General features: G+C 52.1%; 1 protein-coding gene across 3 annotated transcripts in view; it reads right to left on the bottom strand.

Annotated features, from left to right (window-relative positions):
- PRKCB (protein kinase C beta) overlaps positions 2,622-22,259 on the bottom strand; it is a 79,020-nt gene continuing 59,382 nt past the window's right edge. The window contains exons 13-18 of one of the 3 annotated variants that reach the window (XR_002443104.1): positions 20,942-21,080; positions 19,819-19,899; positions 19,295-19,402; positions 15,148-15,288; positions 7,757-9,836; positions 5,870-5,974 (exon numbers count right to left, since the gene is read on the bottom strand). Coding sequence is in view for 2 of the 3 variants with exons in the window: in XM_021411435.1 (XP_021267110.1) it covers positions 9,678-9,836; positions 15,148-15,288; positions 19,295-19,402; positions 19,819-19,899; positions 20,942-21,080 (628 nt within the window). In the remaining variant the exon portion in view is untranslated. Of the gene's footprint in view, positions 9,837-15,147; positions 15,289-19,294; positions 19,403-19,818; positions 19,900-20,941; positions 21,081-22,259 lie in introns of all 3 variants that reach the window. The other 2 variants (XM_021411436.1, XM_021411435.1) reach the window with 2 other exon arrangements.

The following is a 22,259-nucleotide window of genomic DNA, read 5'->3' as shown; positions in this document are numbered from 1 at the left end:
CACTGGATTAGGTTTCTTTCCTTGAAGGAAGAGAGATGCTGATCCGAGGAGAGCTGAGGTTGTTAGCAATGCAGCTCATTGCTGATCTCCGGCCTTGCCTGCATTGCACCTTCCTGCTCTTGGGGTCCAAGGGGATGGGGCTGCAGACTCTTTGGCACATGGCTTCATCCTTCGCTTCCTATGAGTAGGTTCATCCTTCCTCCCTCCTATGTGTGCATTATTTATATCTGCACATGCTTTGGGAGCACTGGGTGCAATCCTGCTCTAACTAGACCCAGCGGTGAGGTTGGCATGGTCCTACCCAGTGTGCAGCTGCGTTCAGAGTGATTCTCTGCGCTGTGGCACAGGAGAGTGATGCCCAGCTGCCACTGGCCACCCCAGACATGGGGGGAGATGGGAGATAAGGACCTGTGCTGGGATGTATTTGTGGTGCAGCAGCCCCCTGCCCGCTGCCTGCAGTGCGGCCATCTCACACAGTGCCCGCCTGTGCAGCTGCCTACCAGCTCTGCAGCTCCCCGCTGGGCTTCCTACGGTTTGATAGCAATAAAAATAGCAGGGGAAAGAAACAGAAATCTGCTCTTATTAAGGCTGCCTATCATGGGAACATGCACAGGCTATGCAGGAGCAGCCATGCATGGGCAAGCAAGAGGCAAGTGGACTCTTCGGAGACGTAGGTGAATAGCCATCAGCTGCTGCATGCTGAAGGCCATGTTGCTTTGTCCACACCTCTGATTTCCCATGCACTGCTGGCATGCACCACAATTGCACCTGCTTTACTCCATTCTGATACATTGAGGGGGCAAAACAAGCCCAGCACAGGGAAGGGGATGACACGGGGCAGCAAACTCCATGCCAGTGCCCAGGGTTTCCAGCTGCTCCATGCAGGCTCCAGGAACAATGTACAAGTTGGCATCTTCCATCATAGCAGCACCAAAGGGGACAGCCTGGCCACAGCCCGTGGAAGGGGATGAGGGAATCCCATTCCCAAGGTCATAGGGAGAGCAGCGTCTGTGTGGAACATGGTGTGCTGGGAAGGAGGAAGAAGATCAAAGGGATCAAAGGGATTCTGTAAGGCAACTATAGCACAGAAGTAACAAAGGAACAAATAGCAGTAGATTATGAGACATTTTGCAGGCTGAGTCCAGCTGGACCATGCCAAGCCCCCATAGAAGGTTTGCTGCTACTCCAACCCACCACAATTTAATTGATTTCATTTAAATTCTTTGAAGAAGAAGCGGATAACGAATAATGAGGCAAACAGGATTGTAATGCAAATGAAAGAGATGAAAGATGGCTTCAGGGAGACGGCTCTTGAAGGTCAGAGTCTAACGCCGAGCTGCTGCTGGTCACTCATTCAAACACTAATGAGGCCGCGTTCCCCCAGATGCCTTTGATGGATAGAGGAACGGGAGGCATTTGCCAGCTCGTGCTCAGCCTTTATTCTCCCTGCTCTGAGAGAATCGCCCCCTGGCCCCGGTGGGGAGGGTTTCACCTGGGCTGTCACAAGGACTGAGGTTTCTGCTGCCCACGTCACACTGGGTAAGCAGACTTCTTAATCGGGTTTTTCCAGATACTCTGATGGAGACTCTAACTTCAGAATTAATTAACTTCACTATCAAAAGCTGAGTCATTTGTCACAATGGTTTTGTCATTAGCTCCCATAATTAAGGAAAGTGTCACAAAACCAAATGTTTCACTTGTAGAAGCCAGAACAACTGAAGCTCAGGAACGTTTCCGAAATGCCGGACACGGGCACACCACTGCAGACACTGCGCCCAGAGGGGCCTGGTCGGACCTGCTCAGGTTGTGCACTAGGGTTACAGGAGAGAACCGCAACCCTTGGCCACCCCATCCCACTGCACTCACTCCTTTGGGCTGTCCCCTCACTTTGAGGCATTGTCCCTGTGCCATCTGGGACGGCCTCTCGTGGCCATACGTGCATCCAAGGCCACACAGGCAGGGACTGCCAGCAGAGCCCTGGTGGCCCCTGTCTGTCCCTGCTCCCTCTCCTTGCTGCAGTTGCATTCCAGCTTTGCCCTTGGGTTGGCTTTGGCATTGTCAGCCACACTGGAGTATTCCTCTTACCAATCTCCACCTCAGATGTCAGCCTCTGTGTGTGTGTGGAGACAGCAAACCAGAACGAAGGAGCAAAGCCTGCTCAGACCTCTTGCTGGGGAGCAGGGAGAGATGAGGACATGGCACCTGCATGCCCCAAAGTCGGCCCCCGAACCCCTGCATGCTGTGATGCCATGGAGTGCTCACAGGGTGCTTGAAAGAGCACCTGTGGTACTGTTAACTAACGTACCTTAATTAGAAAACAGCTGAACAGCCAAACATACAACACTTTCCCTTCCTTGTGGTCTTTGTGTATCCCTAAGTACAACCCCCACTGTAGGTTTCCAGTCCTGGACCATGCTTCTTTGCTTTTGGTGATGCCCTCTATCTGTACAGATCCACACCTTTGTTACAGAGCTGCTGCAAGGTTTCAGCATCTGCTTGGTGGGACCATGCCAGAGGGCAGCAGCCAGAGCAGTCCCCCGCATTGGACCCTTCAACATGTACCAGCCGAGCCCTGCAGACAAAGAAAGGCAACCGCACAAGGTTTCTTTAAAATTATACATTTTATTTTGTGTTGTTTTTTTTTTTTCAAACATGCAGCAAATAGAATAAAGAGTATATGCCCATCTAAAAGGAGGTCTTTATGAGAATCCTTTGACAAACACACAGCAGGTAGTCTAGGATGTAGAAAAGTCATCAAATACTTGCAGGTGAAATCAAATTCACAAACACAAACTGTTCAACAATAAACATTTTCTTTTTTTTTTCCTCCTTGTTTTAATTGCCAGTTTGAACATGATCAGAAATAAACAGCTTGGATGACACTTCCCTGCATGGAGCAAGACGCTTGTTGCTGCTTTTGCTGTTACAGGCTCCACAGCTACCTGAGATGGCAAAAGCAGAGGAGCTGCAGCACATTGGGTTTGTATGGGTCAGCTCCACTCTCCAGATGTGACCCTGCAGCCTGGTACTCTGTGCTAGATATCACAGCTCTTCATTCGTTCCTGCAACCAGACTGGGACCCAGCACTGCCCTGCTGCTGTCTCTGCCTGTGGGCAGTTTCTGCTGCCCTGCTCCATGTCACTTCCACCCTCCCTTGTGTCCCCATGTCTCTGTGAGTCCGCAGCCCCCTGCTCCATCTGCAGCTGTGCTTTAGGACAGCCTGTGGGATGCAGCAGTGCAGGACAAGCACCCACAGTCCTTTGCCTTGCTTTAGGTGAAATTTCCAGGTGACAGAACCATAGAACCACAGCACTGTTGGGTTGGAAGGGAGTTTACAACCCCCTAGCCCCATCCCCTGCTGTGGGCTGGTTGTCTCCCACCAGCTCAGGCTGCCCAGGGCCCCATCCATGGCCTTGTGTACCTCCAGGAATGGGGCACCCGCAGCTCTCTGGGCAGCAGTGCCAGTGCCTCACCACTCTGACACCACCCTAAGAATATGGCACACCAGATACATTTCACAGCCCTCACATGCTGCCCTCACGCAACCCTTTCCTATTCCACAGCAGTGGTGGGGAAGAGCAGCCACTGGAGATGGTTTTGTCCCTGCCCCACTGGGAGCCTCCCCAGGCAGCCTGCACCCCACCCAGTGTCAGTGGCACAGCACCTGGTGCCTTGAAGCACCTCCTGAAGGCTCTTGGAGCTGAGCCTCTTCCTGTACTGCTTTCCCCATCCGGCACTAAAGATTAAATCATCAAATTATGGCAAGTGGTGAGTCAGCCACCGCCACTCTACCCTTCCTTGGAGGAGTTCACACAGATCCCAGCATCTGTGCAGGGTAGATTCCATTTTACATTTCTGCACAGAAGAGTCAGGTTATCTGGAAATAAACTTTGAGTTAAGAGCTTTGCATGTAGCAGAGTGGATAGCGTCAGCAGTGCTCACACCCTGCACCCTACTCTGGACACAGCACTGAAGCAAAGCTGTTCTGTGCAGAAGTGTGGCTGCAGCAGGCATACGGCTCCAGGTTGTGGGGTCCCTCCATATGTGGCAGCCCCCATGGAGTCAGTCCCGCAGCACCACAGCATCCCTTGAGCGACTGCACCATGGGAACATCCTCAGAGCTGAAGGTACAGAAATTAGAAACATTCACCATTGAAGGAATACTAATTCTGCAGCAACAGACTTGAAAGTTACAGTAACAAACATGCTCTGAACATCAACTGAGGTCTGCAGAAGATGGTGAGATGTCTTCTGAGACATGTGCTGGAGTTATGAGCACTCCCATCAGAAGCTATCTCCCAGTGCCCTGGTCATAGCCTGATGCAAAGTTGCCCATAAGCACTCTTGCACATCTGGCACAATTTGCAGTTTTGCTGTGTTTTGTTTGGTTTTCTCGAGCCCAGCTCAGCATCTGAACTCTGGACACAGCTCACGCACCCCAACGTGTGCAGCAGGGCCGGGCTGGGCCACGCACAGCTCCAGCTTCCAGCAGCATTTTCACTTCAGGAATCATTGGAAGAAAGAAATAATTGCAAACGGTAGAGTTGGATGTCTACAAAACATCTACAAACCAGAATCTCCTCAATAGGATTCCTCATGATTCATAAAATTCCACCCCCTGTTTTCCCCTGTATTCATGAAGCAATGTGTATTTACATTAGAATTGGTCGTGGTTTGAAAGAATATACATGCTTGGTTTGCAAACCAACCAAACTCACGTGCACCAGGAGGGGAGCGAAGCAGCACTGCAGGAGATGTGTGTCTGCAGCACAGCGGTACCCTCTGGGCTGGAATTTTTGAAACGATGCAGAAGGCCCTGGCTCACTGAACAAAATCCCCAGGAATTTTGCCTGAAATTGGGTAAGCCGAGATGCCTGCAAAGTTCATGATTTTGAGCCTTTAAGAGAGTAGCAGAGGGTATAAAGTATAAAAGTTACCTTTATAAATAGCCCTCAGTACAGCCCCTTTGTAGTGGGCGTGTTTTCAGTTGGTAAACGGAGAATATAAATGTGTTTTGTTTTGGTAGAATATTAATATCCTTTACAGAGCTGTTAAATTTTGACAGTGTCTGTGAAAAAAAAATAGGAGAAAGATTTATGGGAGTGCTGACAGAGTATATCAAAACTGCAAACTGTTCCAGATGTAAAAAAAAAAAAAAAGTCCCGCCTTTCACTTAGAAAAAGATTTGCTCTGATTTACAAGAGCAGGAATGGAATTCATTTTGTAGTCTTAATGCCTGAGTAAGAGGAGGGGATGTGGCGGAATGCACGCTTACAGCAGGCTGGGGAGGAAGACAGCCTTGGTGAGCTGGTGTGACCGCATGTACAAGGCATTGAGAGATGTCTACAAGCAGAGGTTTCCACACTGATCAAATGTATCCATGTCTCGAACAAAAGGCTCTTCTAAGACACGTTCACAGTCATTGCAAGCTTCAGCACAATGGTTTAAAATATCAACCATGCTTAGCATTCAATGGCAACAATTTGTGAATACCTAAGTTCACCGGAATTTCAGCATCTGATTTCAAAAATTACAAAGACCGTAGCAATTTGGTATATTTCTGTTTAAAAACTCTATTAGTCACCACCAACTACAGTTCCTAGGAGTATTACTGCTTGTTAACTCAAAACCCTGCGTGCTTCCAGCAAGGGCAACCAAGCTAGCGAGTGACACACACACACAGAGGCCTCCTACAACAAGCGCTTGTCGCGTGCCGGGGTGTGGGTGTACACACTGCTGATCCCGGAAGACTGGTGTGGTATTTACAGGGCGAGCTGGAATCTGGGGCTGTGGGAGCAGGGAGGAGGTGTCTGCGCCGCGCCTACACGTTAATGACAAATTCCGGGTTGGTGTAGGAGAAGCCAGCGAACTCGTTCTGGTCCAAGTTCATGATGAAGAGTTTGTCGGTGGGCGTGAGCTCCACAGGCTGCCGGGTGAACTCTTTGTCGAAGTTGGAAGTGTCGCGTTTGTCCTTCTGTCAAACGGAAAGCACAGAGTTAAAGTGGGCAGCGCGGGCCGGGCTTCGTGCGGCCTTCGGCAAAGGCGCGGGTGGGAGCGGGGCCGCGGGCGGAGGCGCTGCGGGGGGATCAGCACCATGGACAGCGCCGCGCCGCGGGAGGGAACCCGACGGTCACCGAGGTCTCCGAAATTGCACAAAACCATCAGCTGTAAGGGGTCCTCTTGCTTTAAGTTTTATTTTACATTATTATTATTTAGGGTACTCTATGATACGGTATTGATCGACACAGTGTTTTACTGATTTAATTTGAGGATGCTATTTGCTCCAGGGCTGTATATAAGAAATATACAGTAGTTCAAAACCTCAAAGAACAACAATTCCACATATGCAACCTTTTATCATTTTAACGTCATAAAAAGAACAAGTTTGCAGCTACATCTAGGCAAAACAAGCAAACAAACCAAAAAAACAAAAACCACCCAAAAGTTATTGTCTCAATTACACTGATAACCTGCTTTATAGCAGGACTGCGCTGAGACACTTTGCAAGCCCCACAGCCAGTGCTCACTGGGCTGAACCAGGGGCTCTGCAGGTGCTACATTTGGTGCCACATAGGAACCTGCAAAATGCTTTTCTTTAGCCTATCTGCCTTTGATGACCAGAGTGCCAGTTCTGTTCATGGTGCCAGCTCATGCCTAAGGCTCCAGAGGGGCAGCACTGTTGTACTTGCACTGTCACATCATGGCTGGACACCAGTGCACTGGTGGCCGTGGGAAGGACCACAGGAGCTGCTTGCTGCCCCCCATCATGGCCAACCAACCACTGGCTCTCCTCACTGATGGAATACATTGGTGATGAGCTGTGCCTTCACAACAGCTCCTCCTGTCCCAGCTGCCCCAGCCAGAACACAGCAAACCACCCAGCCCAGCTCCTCTGCAGCTGCAGCTAGAGACCCTCTGGAGATGAATCCCACCTTGAGAGGTGGCCCAGGACCACAATCTCCTTGTGGGGACAGTGCTCTGTAAGGGGAGAATCACATGGAGTCGGCTATAGATCATAAGGTAGAGCGAGCCAAAGATGTCCAAGAAGAGACAAGGTGGGAAGAAAAACAGAGATGGAGCTCAAGGAGCAAAGATGAAGTTGGACAAAATCCAGAATGTGCATGTGAAGTCTAGTTAGTGCTGAGCCCTGCTGTCACAGTCCTGGCTGGGTGCTTCCCTTTGGACAGGAGGCAGCTGGAAGGTGCTGCAGCCCTGCACTCCCCTCCCAACACCACAGAAGAAGCAGAGGTGAATCCAGAGCATAGTGCAGAAGTGGGGAGGGGGAGACTTCAGATGCAGACAAAGAGGAAGGTAGCAGAAACGCAGGTGTAGGACAGACGTGGATAAAAGACAGCTCCTGGAGGGGTCGGTGTGGGGCCAGTGATGGGCAGAGGGCTCTGCCCATTGGTGTATGGGCTGTAGAGCTGTCAAATGGCTACTGAGGCAACAAGCACTGTGATGATTCCATCCTATGCAGCAGGAGAGTTGCAAAGGGAAACGAAAAGTGCACACCTGGCCCCTGTGCACTGCAGTCCTTGGCCTTCCAGAGTGGTGCTGATGGTGCCAGAGCTGCATCCCCTCAGCAGATGCCCAGCCCAGGGGCTGGTGGGGGACCTCTGGCTGAGAAGTGGCTGTACAGTGCCAGGTCAGGGCTGGGGCTGCCCCTGCCCTGCCTCCTCGCCTTGCTCTGGGGCCTTGGCACAGCCAGCAGTGCCCAGCTGTGAGCACAGCAAAGCAGCTTCTGCTGACTTCTTACCTCGAGCTTTGTTTGAAATCGCTGGCAAGTTGGCTTCTGCCAAAGATGATGAACGGCCCGTGAGCAGGTGAGGAATGGCTGCGCAGAGCTGGCGAACAGGGAGGAGGAAGGGGAAGTTCACAGCTGGAAATGCCCCAGGAGGGGCTCACAGACTCCAGGAGGTATGGAGAGGCAGAGCAGGGCAGGGAGCAGCACGGCAGTGACTGTCCCTGTCTCCATGCTCCTGCTGGAACCGGCTGCTGCTGCTGCCGTCCGGTGCTGTTTGGAAAGATCCCGCAGAGATTCCAACTGCAGCAATTGAGCAGAAGTGGGTTTCCAAAGACAGAAAGGAAATTCTGCACGCGTTCAGGAGGAGGGAGGCTAGCAGGAGCCCTGTAATCCCTCTTTAGCTGAAACTGCCAATTGCTTTTAACAACTGCTCCTTTGAGAGAGAGCAGGCAGGGCGATGAGTCACCGGCACAGTGCACGCTGCCGCACTGAGATAGCCGCGGCCGCAGCTTCCAGAAATCCTCAGTGCGCTCTGCGATTGTCTCCATTCAAGGCATTCAAAGAGCCACCCGAGGGGCAGCCCCCTCCGCCGCCTGCTGTCCCTTCTGCAGGGCTGCCGGGAAAGGCCCCTCTCCCTGCGTGCAGGGAAGGAGAGATCCCACCAGGCTCAGCCGCCGGGTGACGCGGTGCAGTCCTGGTGCATCCCTCCTGCACGGCGCTGCGCTGGGGCGGATGCTGAAAGCAACAGGCAGGCGCTGGGTGCTTCCACCCCAAGGCCAAGGCCACACAGGTGCAGTGCTTCCAGACAAATGCAGGTTTCTTTTATGATATTTCTTACTTTTTTTTTTTTATTATTATTATTATTATTATCACCGGTATTGGGAAAAAAAAATAATAAATTGGCACATTACAACTGAAAGCAAATCGATACAAAGTGACAGCCCACGAACATCTCCAGAACAGTAAAAAAAGGAAGCTGCGCGGCCGTTACTGTTTCAAGAGAAATTCATCCGTCCTGAAACTTTGTCTTTGATGCCAGAAACAAAAGGGAGGCGATTTAAATATCCAGCGACATTTTCTTTTAAAGTAGGGATATTAGTGGAAACATCTCTTTACAAGCTTCACAGCAGAATTCACAATACTGTTCAATGTTAAATAGCATCTCATTTGTGTTAATACTGTTTTTGACACATTTAAAGCACAGGTAACAAACTCCATCATTTGCTTTGGCATTTGAAAAAAAAAAATTGCTATGAGAACCAACTTTGTGTGCTATTTACTAGGGTGACCATGGATTTGAAAGCATCTACAGCAGCTCTTTAAAAATTTCCTGTTTATAACCAGATATGTTTCATTCAGTTAAAAAAACACGCTACTTGGAAACTGCACAATCAGGAGAAATCTGCGCCGACAGCAGAGCTGCTTCCCCAGTAATTGACCACTGCTACCGAAGACCTGGTGGGGGGAGCCAGCTCTGCCCCCAGCTGCCCTGTAGCCCCCAGTGCCCCCACAGCCCCCAGTTCTACAGGGAGCTCTCGCACCGGGTGAGGTCAGGTAGGGAACGCTTCCTCGCACTAAGACCGGAAGGCTGCAGATGGAATGTATTCATGATTGTATTAAAGGACTTGGAAGGGGAAGAGCAGGAATCAAAGCATGTGCTGAAGAGATTTCTCCCAGCTGTCGTGGCTCACACCTCTCCATTTTACCTGGTAGCCAATAAACTGTTCCATTTTCTACAAATAAAAATTGATAAAAACGTTGTTTTTACTTACTGCACATCACTTACACTTCAGGCATGCCCGAAATTATGTGAAGACACTTCTGGCTTTGAAATATGGTCACTCTAGTAGTATTACTAAAGAAAAACCATGAATGCAATGTCACCACAGCAGCAGTTGGGACTGGATGATGAAGATGAGATCTACACAGCTACTTAGCTCTTGGCTTCAGGTTTAAAAAACTCAGAGTTAAAAAAGGAAAATCCTTCGAATTCTGACTGGTCAATGTTCCTGATGACTTCCTGGTCAGGAGGTGTTAACACGGGTGGATGGCGAGTGAAAAACCGGTCGAAGTTTTCAGCATTGCGTCCACACTATGAGAGGGGAAGAAAAGAACGTATGGTGGGTGGAGAAACAAAGCAAACGGGATGCGGTGTGCAGCAGCCCCTCCCAGCACACCTCGCAGAGTGGGTTATTTCAATGCGGCAATGGCAGAAAAGAAAAAGGTGCAAAACATGTATGAGCTTTGTTAGTCATCAGGCGATGTTATTGCATGGGATAGCCAAAGACAGGCAGGGACCGCTGGCTGCACCAAGGCAAGGAATTGCAGAGAGCAATGAGATGAGAGTGCAATTACTTGCTGCCTTCCCCTGCCTGCACGCAGTCCTGCAACGCCTCGCACTGTGCCACACACACGCAGTTACTCTGCTGAAGACCATGATGGTTCCAGGTCTAACCATGCACACGTCCATGCTCAGCCCCTCCTCCTGCCCCTGGCATGGGAAGTTCTCACCCTGTGCTGCTGAGATGCTTCTCCCTGCTCCAGCTTAAGGGGGGGGCTTCCACCACCTGTAGAGCCCCCCAGCTATGGCACTGCTGCCTGTAGGCTGTGCTGCTGGAGCTGCCCACGCCTGCCCTGTCCCTGCCTATGCCCTGCCAGGCACAGTCCTGCTGGCACAGCACAGTGGAGTCCCTGCAGCCAGCACCAACCTGGGCTGCCCCAGGGCCATTGTGTAGCAGCAGCTGAGGACCCATCCGTGCATCTCCACCTGCAGCAATCGAGGAGGTCGGGAGCAGGCGACATGCCAGAGGCTTTATTTAATTTCCTTAGCAATCACAACAAGGGTCTTGTAACTTCCCGTGCTGCAATTATTTAATGTATTAATAATAGCAATAGCTATAAACAGGTGGAGGCCGGGTTCCTACAGCAGCTGCAAATTGTGCTTGGTTGCCACCCAGCACACACGTGTGTCACATCCCGATGAGCTGCAGCTGATGACTTTGCTTTCTGGCTGCTGAACTCCCTCACGCACAGTGCTGCCCTGGCCCTGCTCCCCAGGAGAGCTGCAGGAACGGCACTTCCCAGCCCTCACCTCTTCCCGTCCCTCTCCCCATGGAGAATGCACGCTCCAAGCACTGGGACGCTTCTCCTGGTATTTAACTTACATTTGCTGAGGAAACAGATTTACATTTTTAATAAACATCAGACTAAATGTCATGAAATATTAAAGCAAATACATGTAAACTTCAACATCTCCCAGTGCCTGGCGCTGTCAGAGAGGAGGCTTCAGGGCACACAGCAGCTGCACCCTGCAGCCTCCGCTGCTGTGCTCTCCGGGCAGCCCTTTCCACACTCCTACAGTGAGACGCTCCTTATTCCCAGCTCACTGACAAAGGTCCAACAGGTGACATCGGAGTCCATGTAACCCCAGCTACAGCCATTCCCCGCATAGCACGGTGCTCTCCCCTCACACGCCTGTGTCCCCAGTGCACTCCTGTGCAGCTGCAGCCCCGAGCACAGCTCCTGTCTGCACTCTGGGCCACGCAGCCCAGCACGGCGCAGGATCCCTGCAAAGCCTTGGATGTCTGACAAGTCAGCATCAGCCCAGTGCCTTCCTGAAAGCCATCGTCTTAACATCAAAATAGAAAATAAATTCCCCAAATTGAAGTTGCCAGCAGCACAAAGCCTGGGAGCTAACATCGGGAAACAAAGCGACAGGGGCTTTTCTAGGCCACACTGTCACCAGCCTTCAGTTCTGTGATAAAGCACGGTGCGAGCGAGATTACCGCGGAGTCTGCAGTGCTCGAGGTTATCAGTGCAGGAACACGCGGCAGCGCGGGGTTCACCTGCTAATAAGCAGCTCACCTGCAGATCCTATCAACTGCCAAGACACACTGAAAGCTTTGCAGCGCTTTGGCAATACAGAAAATACAGGGCTCCATGAAATGTGGGGGAGATGTGGGGCAGCCCCCGTGCTGCAAGGCAGCGTGCATCCTAACACCATCAAACCCTACTGGAATGACTCAAAAGCGCATCCCTGGGCAGCGCTGCCAGTTATTGGGATGGAGGGTGCCAATATATTTTAATACACAGATTGCAAAACAGGAATTCCTACCACAGTGCAATCAGGCAAGAATATGCAGATGGGAAACTGTTGAACTTGCATCTATCCATAGAGTTCCATGGACACAGAGGGCAGCATACCCTTAGCTTCGACTGTGTGACATCACCAGCTCCATCTTGCACTGCTCCTAAAATTAAGTTCCTCTTTAAAGGACAGAGACGTGCTGTGCCAATCTTAATGTTTATCCAACACCACGTCGTGAAAAACCGCCGTTAGCACTGTATTAATGTACAGGCATCACTCCGTCCTGAATGGAGAAAGGGGGAGGGTGGGAATTTATCTTACATAAATCCCCAATGTGTCCTGCCTAATATTTATAGCCAGCACCAAATGACTTTTTTTTCTGGCTGCAGAAATAAACCTGTCAGTTTTGAAGATAGCCTTTTTATGTTATCAGCTTCAGCTTGATTTCAAATAGAGACAAAAGGCTCCATAAAATATTCCCCATTGATCCCTGAGATGCAGACAAGAAGGCTGAGTGGGCCGCTGCCACGTTGCAGCCGCACTCTGGATGTTCTCCTTTTTTGGGGCCCCATTGAGTAGCGTTGGGAGGAGACAGGGCAGGGCTGTGCCCATGCAGGCTGGGAGCTCCTTGAGGGAGCATGAGATTGGTTAATGATCCCAGCTCAGCGTGCTTTAAGCAGGGGCTCAGAGCAGCTGCTGAGACAGTTTGCTGCTGTAGGGCTGGCTGCCATCCTCCCCCATTAACAGTGAGAAGACTTTTCCCAATGCACTGAGGATACCGCTGAGTGATGGGGGGAAATCTCAGAGAGCCCTCAGAACTGGAGCTTTTACAAATCCAGGTCTGTAAATGGCAGCTCACTATCAATTAATTCAAAGTAATTAGAGGAATAGTAATTTATGCTATTAAAATTATTAGATTAAAAGCCATTTTTTAGAACCACTGTCCTGTTGTGAGCAATGATGTACTCTGCCATGGGATTTCAGTGCTTTCAGCATGAGGAGACTTCTCAAATCACCAGGCATTAGGAAAAGTAAAGGAATAATTAGGTTCCAAAAACAATAATTATCTCAATGAGAGACTGAGAGAGCAGGCGAGTGGAAGCACACTTCCCAGGGCAACCGTGGATCCGGGGACGGAATTGTTATGCACAAGCCCAGTGCGGGAGCAGCCAAGCACAGCCCCATGTCAGAACCGCTGCGTTTCTGCACACCACAGACAGCTCAGGCCCTGATCTGTCTCGTTACCGTCTCTGTGATAAAGGTTAATCAAGCACAGAGCACGAAGCAGCGCGTGAGCTCCTGGGGATTGATTTCCAGCTCAGGGCACAGGCTGCGCGCTGTCCTGCTGCGGGTTATGGTGCTGCAGCTCTGAGCCGGGAGTGGAGCCCACTGCAGGGGATGCTCAGTGCTGCACAAGCAGCCAAAGGTCCCCGAGCAGCACCTTTCCCACCCAGACATATTCCAGCATCGCCCAAACCCCCATTTCCCCTTCTGTGCTGCTCTGATTGCGCTCACAGATGGCACGGAAGGAGCAGCGCTTTGCAGCACAGATGCATTGCTCTGAAATATCAGCTATCAGCAGGTACCTGGCTTGGCTTAATCCTGCCTAAATCCCGAACCAGCTGTGCTACCTTCCCATTAATCTCCCTGCTACCCAACACTGCATTTCCCCCGCCAGCAGCCGGTACGTGCGCAGTGACAGGCAGCAGCTTATGGGCACCGTTCCACGGGCCGTGATCAAAAGGATTTTTAAAGAAATAAGACATTTAAAACAGGACAAAATCTGCATATTTTAAAACATAAGAACAGCGAGAAAGCACTTTAGGCAGAATTAAATTGTTTTCAGCTGTGACAAGACAAACAAGCGGTAACACCGTGTCACAGCACGCGGAGAACAGCACTACGGGGAAGGGGCAGGTGGCAGGGAGGGAGCACGGAGGTCAGAGCCAACAGCAGCTACTGACCTTGGGAGCAGCTCCTGCAGAGCAGGGAATGCCCAGCACCCTGCACCCCAAGGCAGCAGCTCGGCCCCGCTCTGCTCCCGGCTTTGCACCATTTGCACAAAGGCGGGGTCCCACCCCAGCACCATAAGCTGTGTGCACACAGCCCAACGCCTTCTGCACTGCTGTGCTTCGGTAGCAGTCAATGCCTCCTCATGTTCTCCCGATGGGAGCAGAGCTTCTGCACATCCTGCTCACACCAGCTGTGCCCTGCAGCCCTCATCTCCGTGTTTCAAGGCAAGGAGGAATGGGCATTTTTCTCTTTGCTGATGCTGTGGGCATTGCAGCAGAAGGCTTTGAGGTCTGCAGCCCCCCAGCTCTGTGCAAAGGCATCACTTTGCAGGGGCTGAGTTTGCAAAGATATTTGTGACATTAAAAAGTGCAGAGCACCCTGACACTGCTCAAACACGGGAACCACCTCTGAGCACCAAGATGCGGTCTAGGATGGTGGATTAAGAGAGCCAGCAATGCCCCCACCTCCATCGCTGGGGATACCCGTCAGTCTCAGCCTTGCCAATCAGAGTTAACTCCACATTTGCTCTTTTCCGTAAAGCTTCAGTTCCCAGCAAGGGCACAGAGTCCTTGGGCACTCCGGGGCTCCGCACCTCCCACCTGCCCCTTGCAGCACCAGCGGCCTCATCCTTCCTGACCCACAGCTCTGTATGAGTTGCATCCCCACCTCGCTGTCCCTGCTGGCAGCCCCTGCCCTACAGCAGCGTGCTCCCTGCACACACAGCCCCACTGCTGTCCCACCTCGCTGTCCCTGCTGGCAGCCCCTGCCCTACAGCAGCGTGCTCCCTGCACACACAGCCCCACTGCTGAGCACACCCGATGCAGAACTGCAGCTCCGCGCTCTGCTCACACCCACACCAGCTGCGGCCTTCCAGAGTTCACCTGGGAGAGAAGCTGCAGAGGGAAACACAGCTGCGGTGCCACTGGGGGCAGACGGCGCTGCGGAGCTGAATGGTAAAGTTCAGATTAAGGAAAAATGAGAGAGACCTGTGCAGCTAGAGAGAGAAAACAGGAAGGCTGAGCCCTGAGACAGCACATTGAGGAGCACTGCGACGCAATTAAATCCACGAGTGATGCAGGCGGTGCTGCTACCCCTGTAAGAGCAAGACTGAGAGCCCAGCGGCAGCAGAGTGCTGCTCTCACTGCAGTGGTGCCAAACCTCAGGGTGACCCGAACAGAGGCGCAGGGGGTCCCTGCACACTGCGGGGGGATGGGCAGCACCTGCACGAGTGCATGTGGGCACCACGAGTGGGGCTGGGGACTGCACAGTGGGAGGGAAAGGGAGCGCAGAGCGCAGGACTTACAGCCTTTGGCTTGAAGGGGGGCTGGATCTCCTTGCGCTCCAGCTTGTCCCAGTCGATGTAGCGGAAGAAGGCGTGCTCCTTGATGTCGCGCTCCCCCTCCGGGCCGCAGCCCAGCCGCTTGGCAGGGTGCTTGGTCATGAGCTGTGGGGAGAAAAAGCAGCGGCTGTCACACATGGAGTGCCACCAAGTGTCCCCAGGGCTGTCTCCCTGGCAGTGGGAGGTGACGTCCCCACAATGCTGCAGTGCCTGGGGTGCGGGCATGGGTAACCCTGTGCCAGGAGCCCCCACAGCCGTGCTGCCACCCCCCTGCCAACACCACTCCAACAGGGCTGCCCGGGTGCTGAACGCTCAGCTTGCAGCATGGTTCATGTTCAAGGCCACCAGCCATTTTGGGAGAACAATCTGCCCTCAAAAGCTTCCGTCAACCCCAGGGGACCCCACTTCACCGGACCTAGGGCTGTGCAGGTGGGGACATGTTGTTAACCAAAGAGTCAACATGGAGAAAAAGGCGCATGCTACTCAGTAAGAAAAGTGACAGGGGCTGCGGGAACCAAGGGCGGCTGTGCAAACATTCATGTCCTGGGGCATTGTTGGAGCTGTGTCAGGAGGCACAAGGAGAGTCTGGAGATTTATAAAGCATTGAAGGCACCAAGCACACCTAACAAATGGGAAGGAGGAGTGGAGCTGACAGCCACCCTGCTGGAAAATGGGGCTCTGTCCATGGCTGGCCCACTGACGTGGGTTCTGTGAAACACAAGGAACTCATCCTTCCCCTGACAGGTCCTGGACAGCATCCTGACAGCTCAATCTGATCCCATCTCACTGTGCTGGAGCAGGAACATAAAAAGCCGCCTGCGATTCAATAAGGTTTTCCTAAAGCAAGGCTTTGACAACAATGCGAGAGCCTGGAATGTGCTAATAAACTGACGGAGCGATTTGGCTGTCGCTGCAAATGGCTTAGTTTGCATTCAGCCAACACGGAAAGAAGTCTGTCCTCGGCTCTTTGGTGCTGCACGCTGGTCCTGAAGCAGCATGGGGAGCAGCACTGTGCCCACAGGCTCAGTGGGGCGGTGGGGCTGCCCCCAGCACCGCTCTACTCTGCAGTCACTCCGTGCACAACCCATGCTCAGGTACCAACTGGCTGCTCCCAGCCAGAACGCCATTCATTTCCTACCTGCTGCTCTGGGCTGGAAGTGGTTTTGTATGCACGCCATCTGCTTCAGTGGAAGTCTCGGTGTTAAACCCACAGTTTCCTCCTTGCACCACCAATGCACACCGCAAGTGGGGCGGCTCAGCCTGATTAATGAACCACATGGGATTTTCTACTCCGTGTACCTGCTGTGAAGCTGAGCAGAGCTGTACTATTGCACACAGATCTGATGTTTTCAATACGTGCATCCAGAAATTAAATTTCCTTGTTTTCCTGTTGTGCTTTTATGCATGTGAGCACGAAGGCACCATTTGTTTTGATATATAGGACCCATAAACAGGCAGACTGATTCTTCTGACTTACATGGGGTAACCATTGAGCTTTGTTTGCATTGAACAGGAACAAGCTGATTTAATCTCCATCCCTCAGACACTTTGAGGCCCTGCAGGTGAGGAAGGAGGCTGATGGACACCTGCAATGGTGTTTGTGGCTGAGACACAGGATGGTCCCTGGGACCTTACCGCTTTGCTCAGCTGCAGCCGTGATATTCAACTCCTGAAGGTGGTGGGTGCTGTGTGCTGTGGCTCAGCCTTCCATCTGCCCACTGTGTGCTGCAGCTCACAGGGACACCGTGACACCCAGGTGGCTCTGCAGGCACCGAGCGCTTTGCTCAGGCAGTGCCAGCAGTGGGAACGCCGCTCAGAGTACACCTCCCTGCACACCTCAGGCAGCAAAACATGCCATGCTACGCCTCTGCTCCCGGCAGTCAGAGGGAGCGTGTGCTCGCAGCAATCTGTGCACCTGGAAAGGGCTGCTTTGCTCAGGCACAGTGAAACCCTCCATATGGGAAGGAGAAGGGCTGCTATCTATGCCAAGGCTATGTGCACGCAGAGATGCTGCTCTGTGAGCTACAAAGGGAGAGGGTGTGATGGGAGCTGGCTGCTGTAACCACGCAGGGGTCGGTGCGAGGCCAAGCACCTGCACCACCGGGACAGCAGCTCCTGCATCAGCCCTCAGACCAAACCTGAGCTGACAGCTGAGAAGGAAAATGCTCCATTTGATCTCCTAATTGGTGCTGCCTGCAGCCAGGGAGCTGCGTCCTGGTTAGCTCCGCACCCCGTTTGCCGGGCAGACAAACACTTGCTCCTTGGCTTACACTGACACACAGCTCTCAGCATCAGATGCTCTTCATCTCGGAGCAGTACAACACCATGCCTGAACTGACAGCGAGTGGTGACCGGCACCTGCACGGTGTGGAACTGCAGGAGCAGCAATATTCCTTTGTAATGGGAGAGCATGGCAGGGGAACATCAGACCCTTTGCATCCACACAGAGAGGTTCCTCCGGCTGCTTTGTCTCTGACACAAGGCTGGTTCTGCCCCTCCAAAAGACCCACCAGATACCAACACAAGCAACACTGCTTCAGTGTTGTGAACTCAGGTACATTTCTCTGTATTTGAGGGGAATAGGTAAATACTTTATTTCCAGCTTAATAATGGTTCATGAATACTTTTGTGATGGCAAAGAACATCACAAGATTTGCACACCTCCCCACAGCAGTAGTTGTGCACAGGGAACCACCGTGCGGCCCAAACCCAAGGATTAAAAAGCACCAATCTTTCTGGGCATGGCTGAATTTCTTCCCATGCAGCTTCACATTTCCAGAAGTGAGAAAAGCCTTTGCAGCTACACCCAGCAGACGTTCCAATCACGGTCCCTCCTTGTCTCTTTCCAGCATTCAGATTGTGACTGGTGTCACGCAAAGAAAAGCAGACAGCACGATCTGTCCCTGCTGCAGCCCTGCTCGCTCCCTCGGGCGCTGCAGGATGATCTCAGCATCACACAGCATCCTCCACCCTGCACAGCCACAGAAATGCGGGCTGTCCCCTCATGCTCCAACTCCAACACCAGGAGGAATGAGAGAGGGTGAGGAACTTTGGGGTAACTCTTCGGTCACTGCTGTGGTTCCTAAATTCAGGTATGGGTTTTACTGCGTTCTGCTGGAGGTGACTGCGCAGTGCCCTTTATTCCTTGGGACTCAGAACACTTCCAGCAGCACCTCCCCACAGAGAAGTGATGTCCTGTTTGTGGCACAGCTCTGAAATCTGGCAAAACCAGAGAGGGACTTTGAAACGCGGCGGCAGCACCGAACACAAGATGTGATGTTTGTAGATAGAAACACTATTTTGAGATATAGAACATTCAGATGTTTTAAGTATTAACTATTAAAAGCTAACATTTTTTAAATTCCTACACAAACACATATTTATAGCCCTGCTTGACACTGGCTGGCTGAGATGAGGCTCAGTGCCAAGCAACAACCATGCGCACAGCACCAGGACTGAGGCACTTCTCTCCACTGCATGCAAAGGGAACTCAGGCCACAGCCACATCCTGCCCACACTTGGGGCATGGGGAGCTCAGGGCACTGCGGGTCAGGAGATCTGAGAACAGAGCAGCCCTCACACAAGGGAGATGCCCACCAATGCTGAACTTCAGCTCCAAGCGAGAGACTTGTCATACTTAAAGTCAGGAAGGCTTTGTGTCTGAACTTGGGAAAACTATAAATCACATTCATCTCATCTCTGATCCATGCAAAGCTGCATAGCCCTGCCCTACTGCCAGCCAGCAGGCTCTGTGGGAAGATGCCCTCACGTTCCAAGTGCCATCCAAACACTGCAACTCCCTCCTCACCTTCATCCCAGCAAGGAGAGGCGAGCCCTCAAGTCACAGAATCATAGAATCACTGAGGTTGGAAAAGACCTCCGGGATCACCAACCCCAACCCCAGCCCATCCCACTGTGCCCACTGATCATGTTCCTCAGTGCCACATCCCCATGGTTCTCAAATACCTCCAGGGATGGTGACTCCACCACCTTCCTGGGCAGCCTGTGCCAGTGCTGACCACTCTTTCAGAGAATAAGTGCTCCTAATATTGCCCCTGGCAATGCCAGACAGAGCAGTTTGCTCCTTGCAGATGCAGCATCCAGCCCTTACCCCTTTGCAGATCGCCACCGCCTCCTTGGACATGGACTTAGGGTAGGCCACGTTGTGCTCCATGATGGACTGGAAGAGCTCGTCTTCATCTTCTCCCTCAAAGGGAGCCTGGGGCAAGGCAAGGGGAGATTCAGTGCCATTCATAGCATCACAGAATGTTAAGCTGGAAGGGATTTCCCAGCCCCACCCCTGCTATGGGCTGGCTGCCCCCCACCAGCTCAGGCTGCCCAGGGCTCATCCACGGCCTCCGGCACCTCCAGGGATGGGGACCCCACACTTCTCTGGGCAGCCCATGTCCATGTGCTGGAGCTCCCACTGCTCCTGTGATGTGCAGCCAGGAGTGCAGCCCACGTCCCCCCATCCCCCGTTACCTGTCCCCCACCTCCCATCCCACAAACCACAGCTCTATCTCCCACAAAGACCAGAGCCCCGCTGCTTCCCAGCAACAAAACAAATTACATATCGGCACATTCTCACGATGGAATTTAGCACCTTCCCATAGGAATCAATTACAATTCAATTACCTGGCCAGCCAACATTTCATAGAGCAGGACTCCAAATGCCCACCAGTCCACCGACTTCCCATAAGGCTGATAAGCAATTATCTGAATACAACACAAACACGGGATTACACCTCCAGTTTTAACCCGTTGGTACAACGCAAACTGATTTCAAGCTGTAGGCCAGGCCAAAAGGACAAGTTATTTACCGAGACTCCAAAATGGTGTGAAACTGCAATTATAAACAGAGCATTTGATAGGCAAAGAGTGTGGGAATTAAAAAATAATGATCAGTCCCCAGCTGTGCACTAAATATTAGGGAAAAAACCAGAATATTCACTCGGCCTGGCCCATGCCCTGCTGAGGTCAGAGCTCAGAGATATCCCCACCGAGAGCTTTCCAAGTTCCTCTCTGTTGCGCTCCAGCTGCCCTGAAAGGAGAGGGCTCTTACAGACCCCAAAGGTCCTTTCTACTGACAGCAGCCTCCAGCATGATCCCTGCATACTGTAGTGATTTGCATCCTAATTTCTCATTTTCTGTTTTTCTTTTGGGGAAAAAAAAATAGAGCAAGTAGAACAAAATAAGAGTGTAAGTGATAATGCCCAGCCAAATACTGAGAGAACTGGTCATTTGTCCTGCTTTGAAAGAGTATTAATCACAGTGAGCAACAGAGGCAATAGGACACCAATATTAATCTTGGTGGGATGAGGATATGCAGTACACATTGGAACTGGTAATTAAAAGCCTCTCTGGCTGCAGCAGAATGCAGGGTGGTGTGGCACATGGGTGCAACTCACCGTCCTAGCGAGGAGAATCTCTTCTCTCAATTATTTCAATGAATAAATATTAATCTCATTACTGAAAATTCCACAGAATGAGAGGATTTCAGAGGGAGGCTTTTAAGGCACCTGGGGATGATTGCCTGCCTGAATGTCACAGATCCGACAGCACCCTGCACTCACGTGGCGCTGTGCTAAGTGTCATATGTGGCTCCATCCCATGAGCAACAACCCACGAGCAGTAACCCAGCACTCAGTCATTTCTGGGTACTTCCAAGCTGTGGACATGGAGCGTGTCCCCACCACGTGCCCCAGCACTTCCACTTCCCAGAGACCCCCTCTCCCCACCCCGCGCCTTCTGCCCCCACCTCGGGCGCGATGTAGTCGGGGGTGCCGCAGAAGGTCTTGGTGGTCACCCCGTCCCAGATGTTCTCCTTGCACATGCCGAAGTCTGCAATCTTGATGTGCCCCTCACTGTCCAGCATCACATTGTCCAGCTTCAGGTCCCTGCAACCAGAGCAAAGCAGTGATATGGACAGCCCCACACGAAGCTGTGCAGCACAGCAATGGCTCCGAGCGTTGTCCCACGGCCGTGTGCCCTGGATCACATCTGGGAGCTGAGCGCAGACAAGCCAGAGCTGGCAGCATGAAGTGCTTATTTTACTTCTTCATTTTACTTTTAACCCATGGGAATGCCACACTGAGCAAATCGCTTTTAAGTGTATGACAGAAAGTGCTCTCACATGGCAGCGAGGCAGACTTCACAGAGCTTTTGCTGCACCTATGAAAAATCAAAGTCTGCTTAAGGCTCAGCAGCAACAAAGCAGGCACCTACTCAGCAAAACTCCCTGCATCACCTGTGCTTTCTCTCCCACGAAAATACAAATCAGCTGCTTCTGATCCCCATCCACAGCCTGTTTGTGTTAGCTCTACTGCCCCTGCCAGAGCTTGCCACAGCTGAGGCTGCTCCAGCTACGGAATCCCTGGCCCAGCTCCCAGCACTGCCCAGGATGGAACCTCCAGGCTGCAGGGCAGTTCTGCAGCAGCAGCCACGTGGCATTTTGGGCACCATCTGCATATCACCAGGCACATATCACCATGCAGTGTGGTGCTCTGTGTCATGCCAGCTCTGTGTAGTGACGCATCACTCAGAGGGCTCCAGGTGCCTGCAGGATGCGTCCTGCCTGAGGGCTGCATTGAGGCCACAAGGGCAGCACCAATGCAGACACACTCCAGCTTGGTTTGGTTAAGTAAGAGCACGATAGAAGGGACAGCGATAAAAGGAACAGCCCAATTTACAACTTCCTGCTGTTTTCTAAGTTAACTTTTTTTCCAGACAGCGCTTGATGGGCCAAAGCCAGCTGCACACGTGTCAGCATTCAGGTTTGGAGGAGGAGATGGGCACTGGGGACCAGCAGACCCAGAATCTCTGCAACAGCTGATGGCAAAAACCATCCCTCGTGTCAGCTTTGCTCCACTTCTTTCATCTTCAGAGCACTCTCAAGCAGCACGACCCAGCAGCGCAGCTGTTCCCTTCCTGCAGAGCAGAGCAGGCGGTGCTGCCTGACACTGACACTCATTAGGATGCTCTGCCCTGTGCTGGGGAGCGCAGCGGCACCGAGTGCCAACACTTAACCCAGCCCCAGGGCATGGTCCCCACTCAGCAGCCACCCCACTGACCCTGGG

This window comes from Numida meleagris, chromosome 13, assembly GCF_002078875.1.
Source record: "Numida meleagris isolate 19003 breed g44 Domestic line chromosome 13, NumMel1.0, whole genome shotgun sequence".
In the NCBI taxonomy this organism is placed as follows: Eukaryota; Metazoa; Chordata; class Aves; order Galliformes; family Numididae; genus Numida; species Numida meleagris.
Note: the sequence above shows the minus strand (reverse complement) of the source record. Positions and strands in the feature narration are given on the sequence as shown.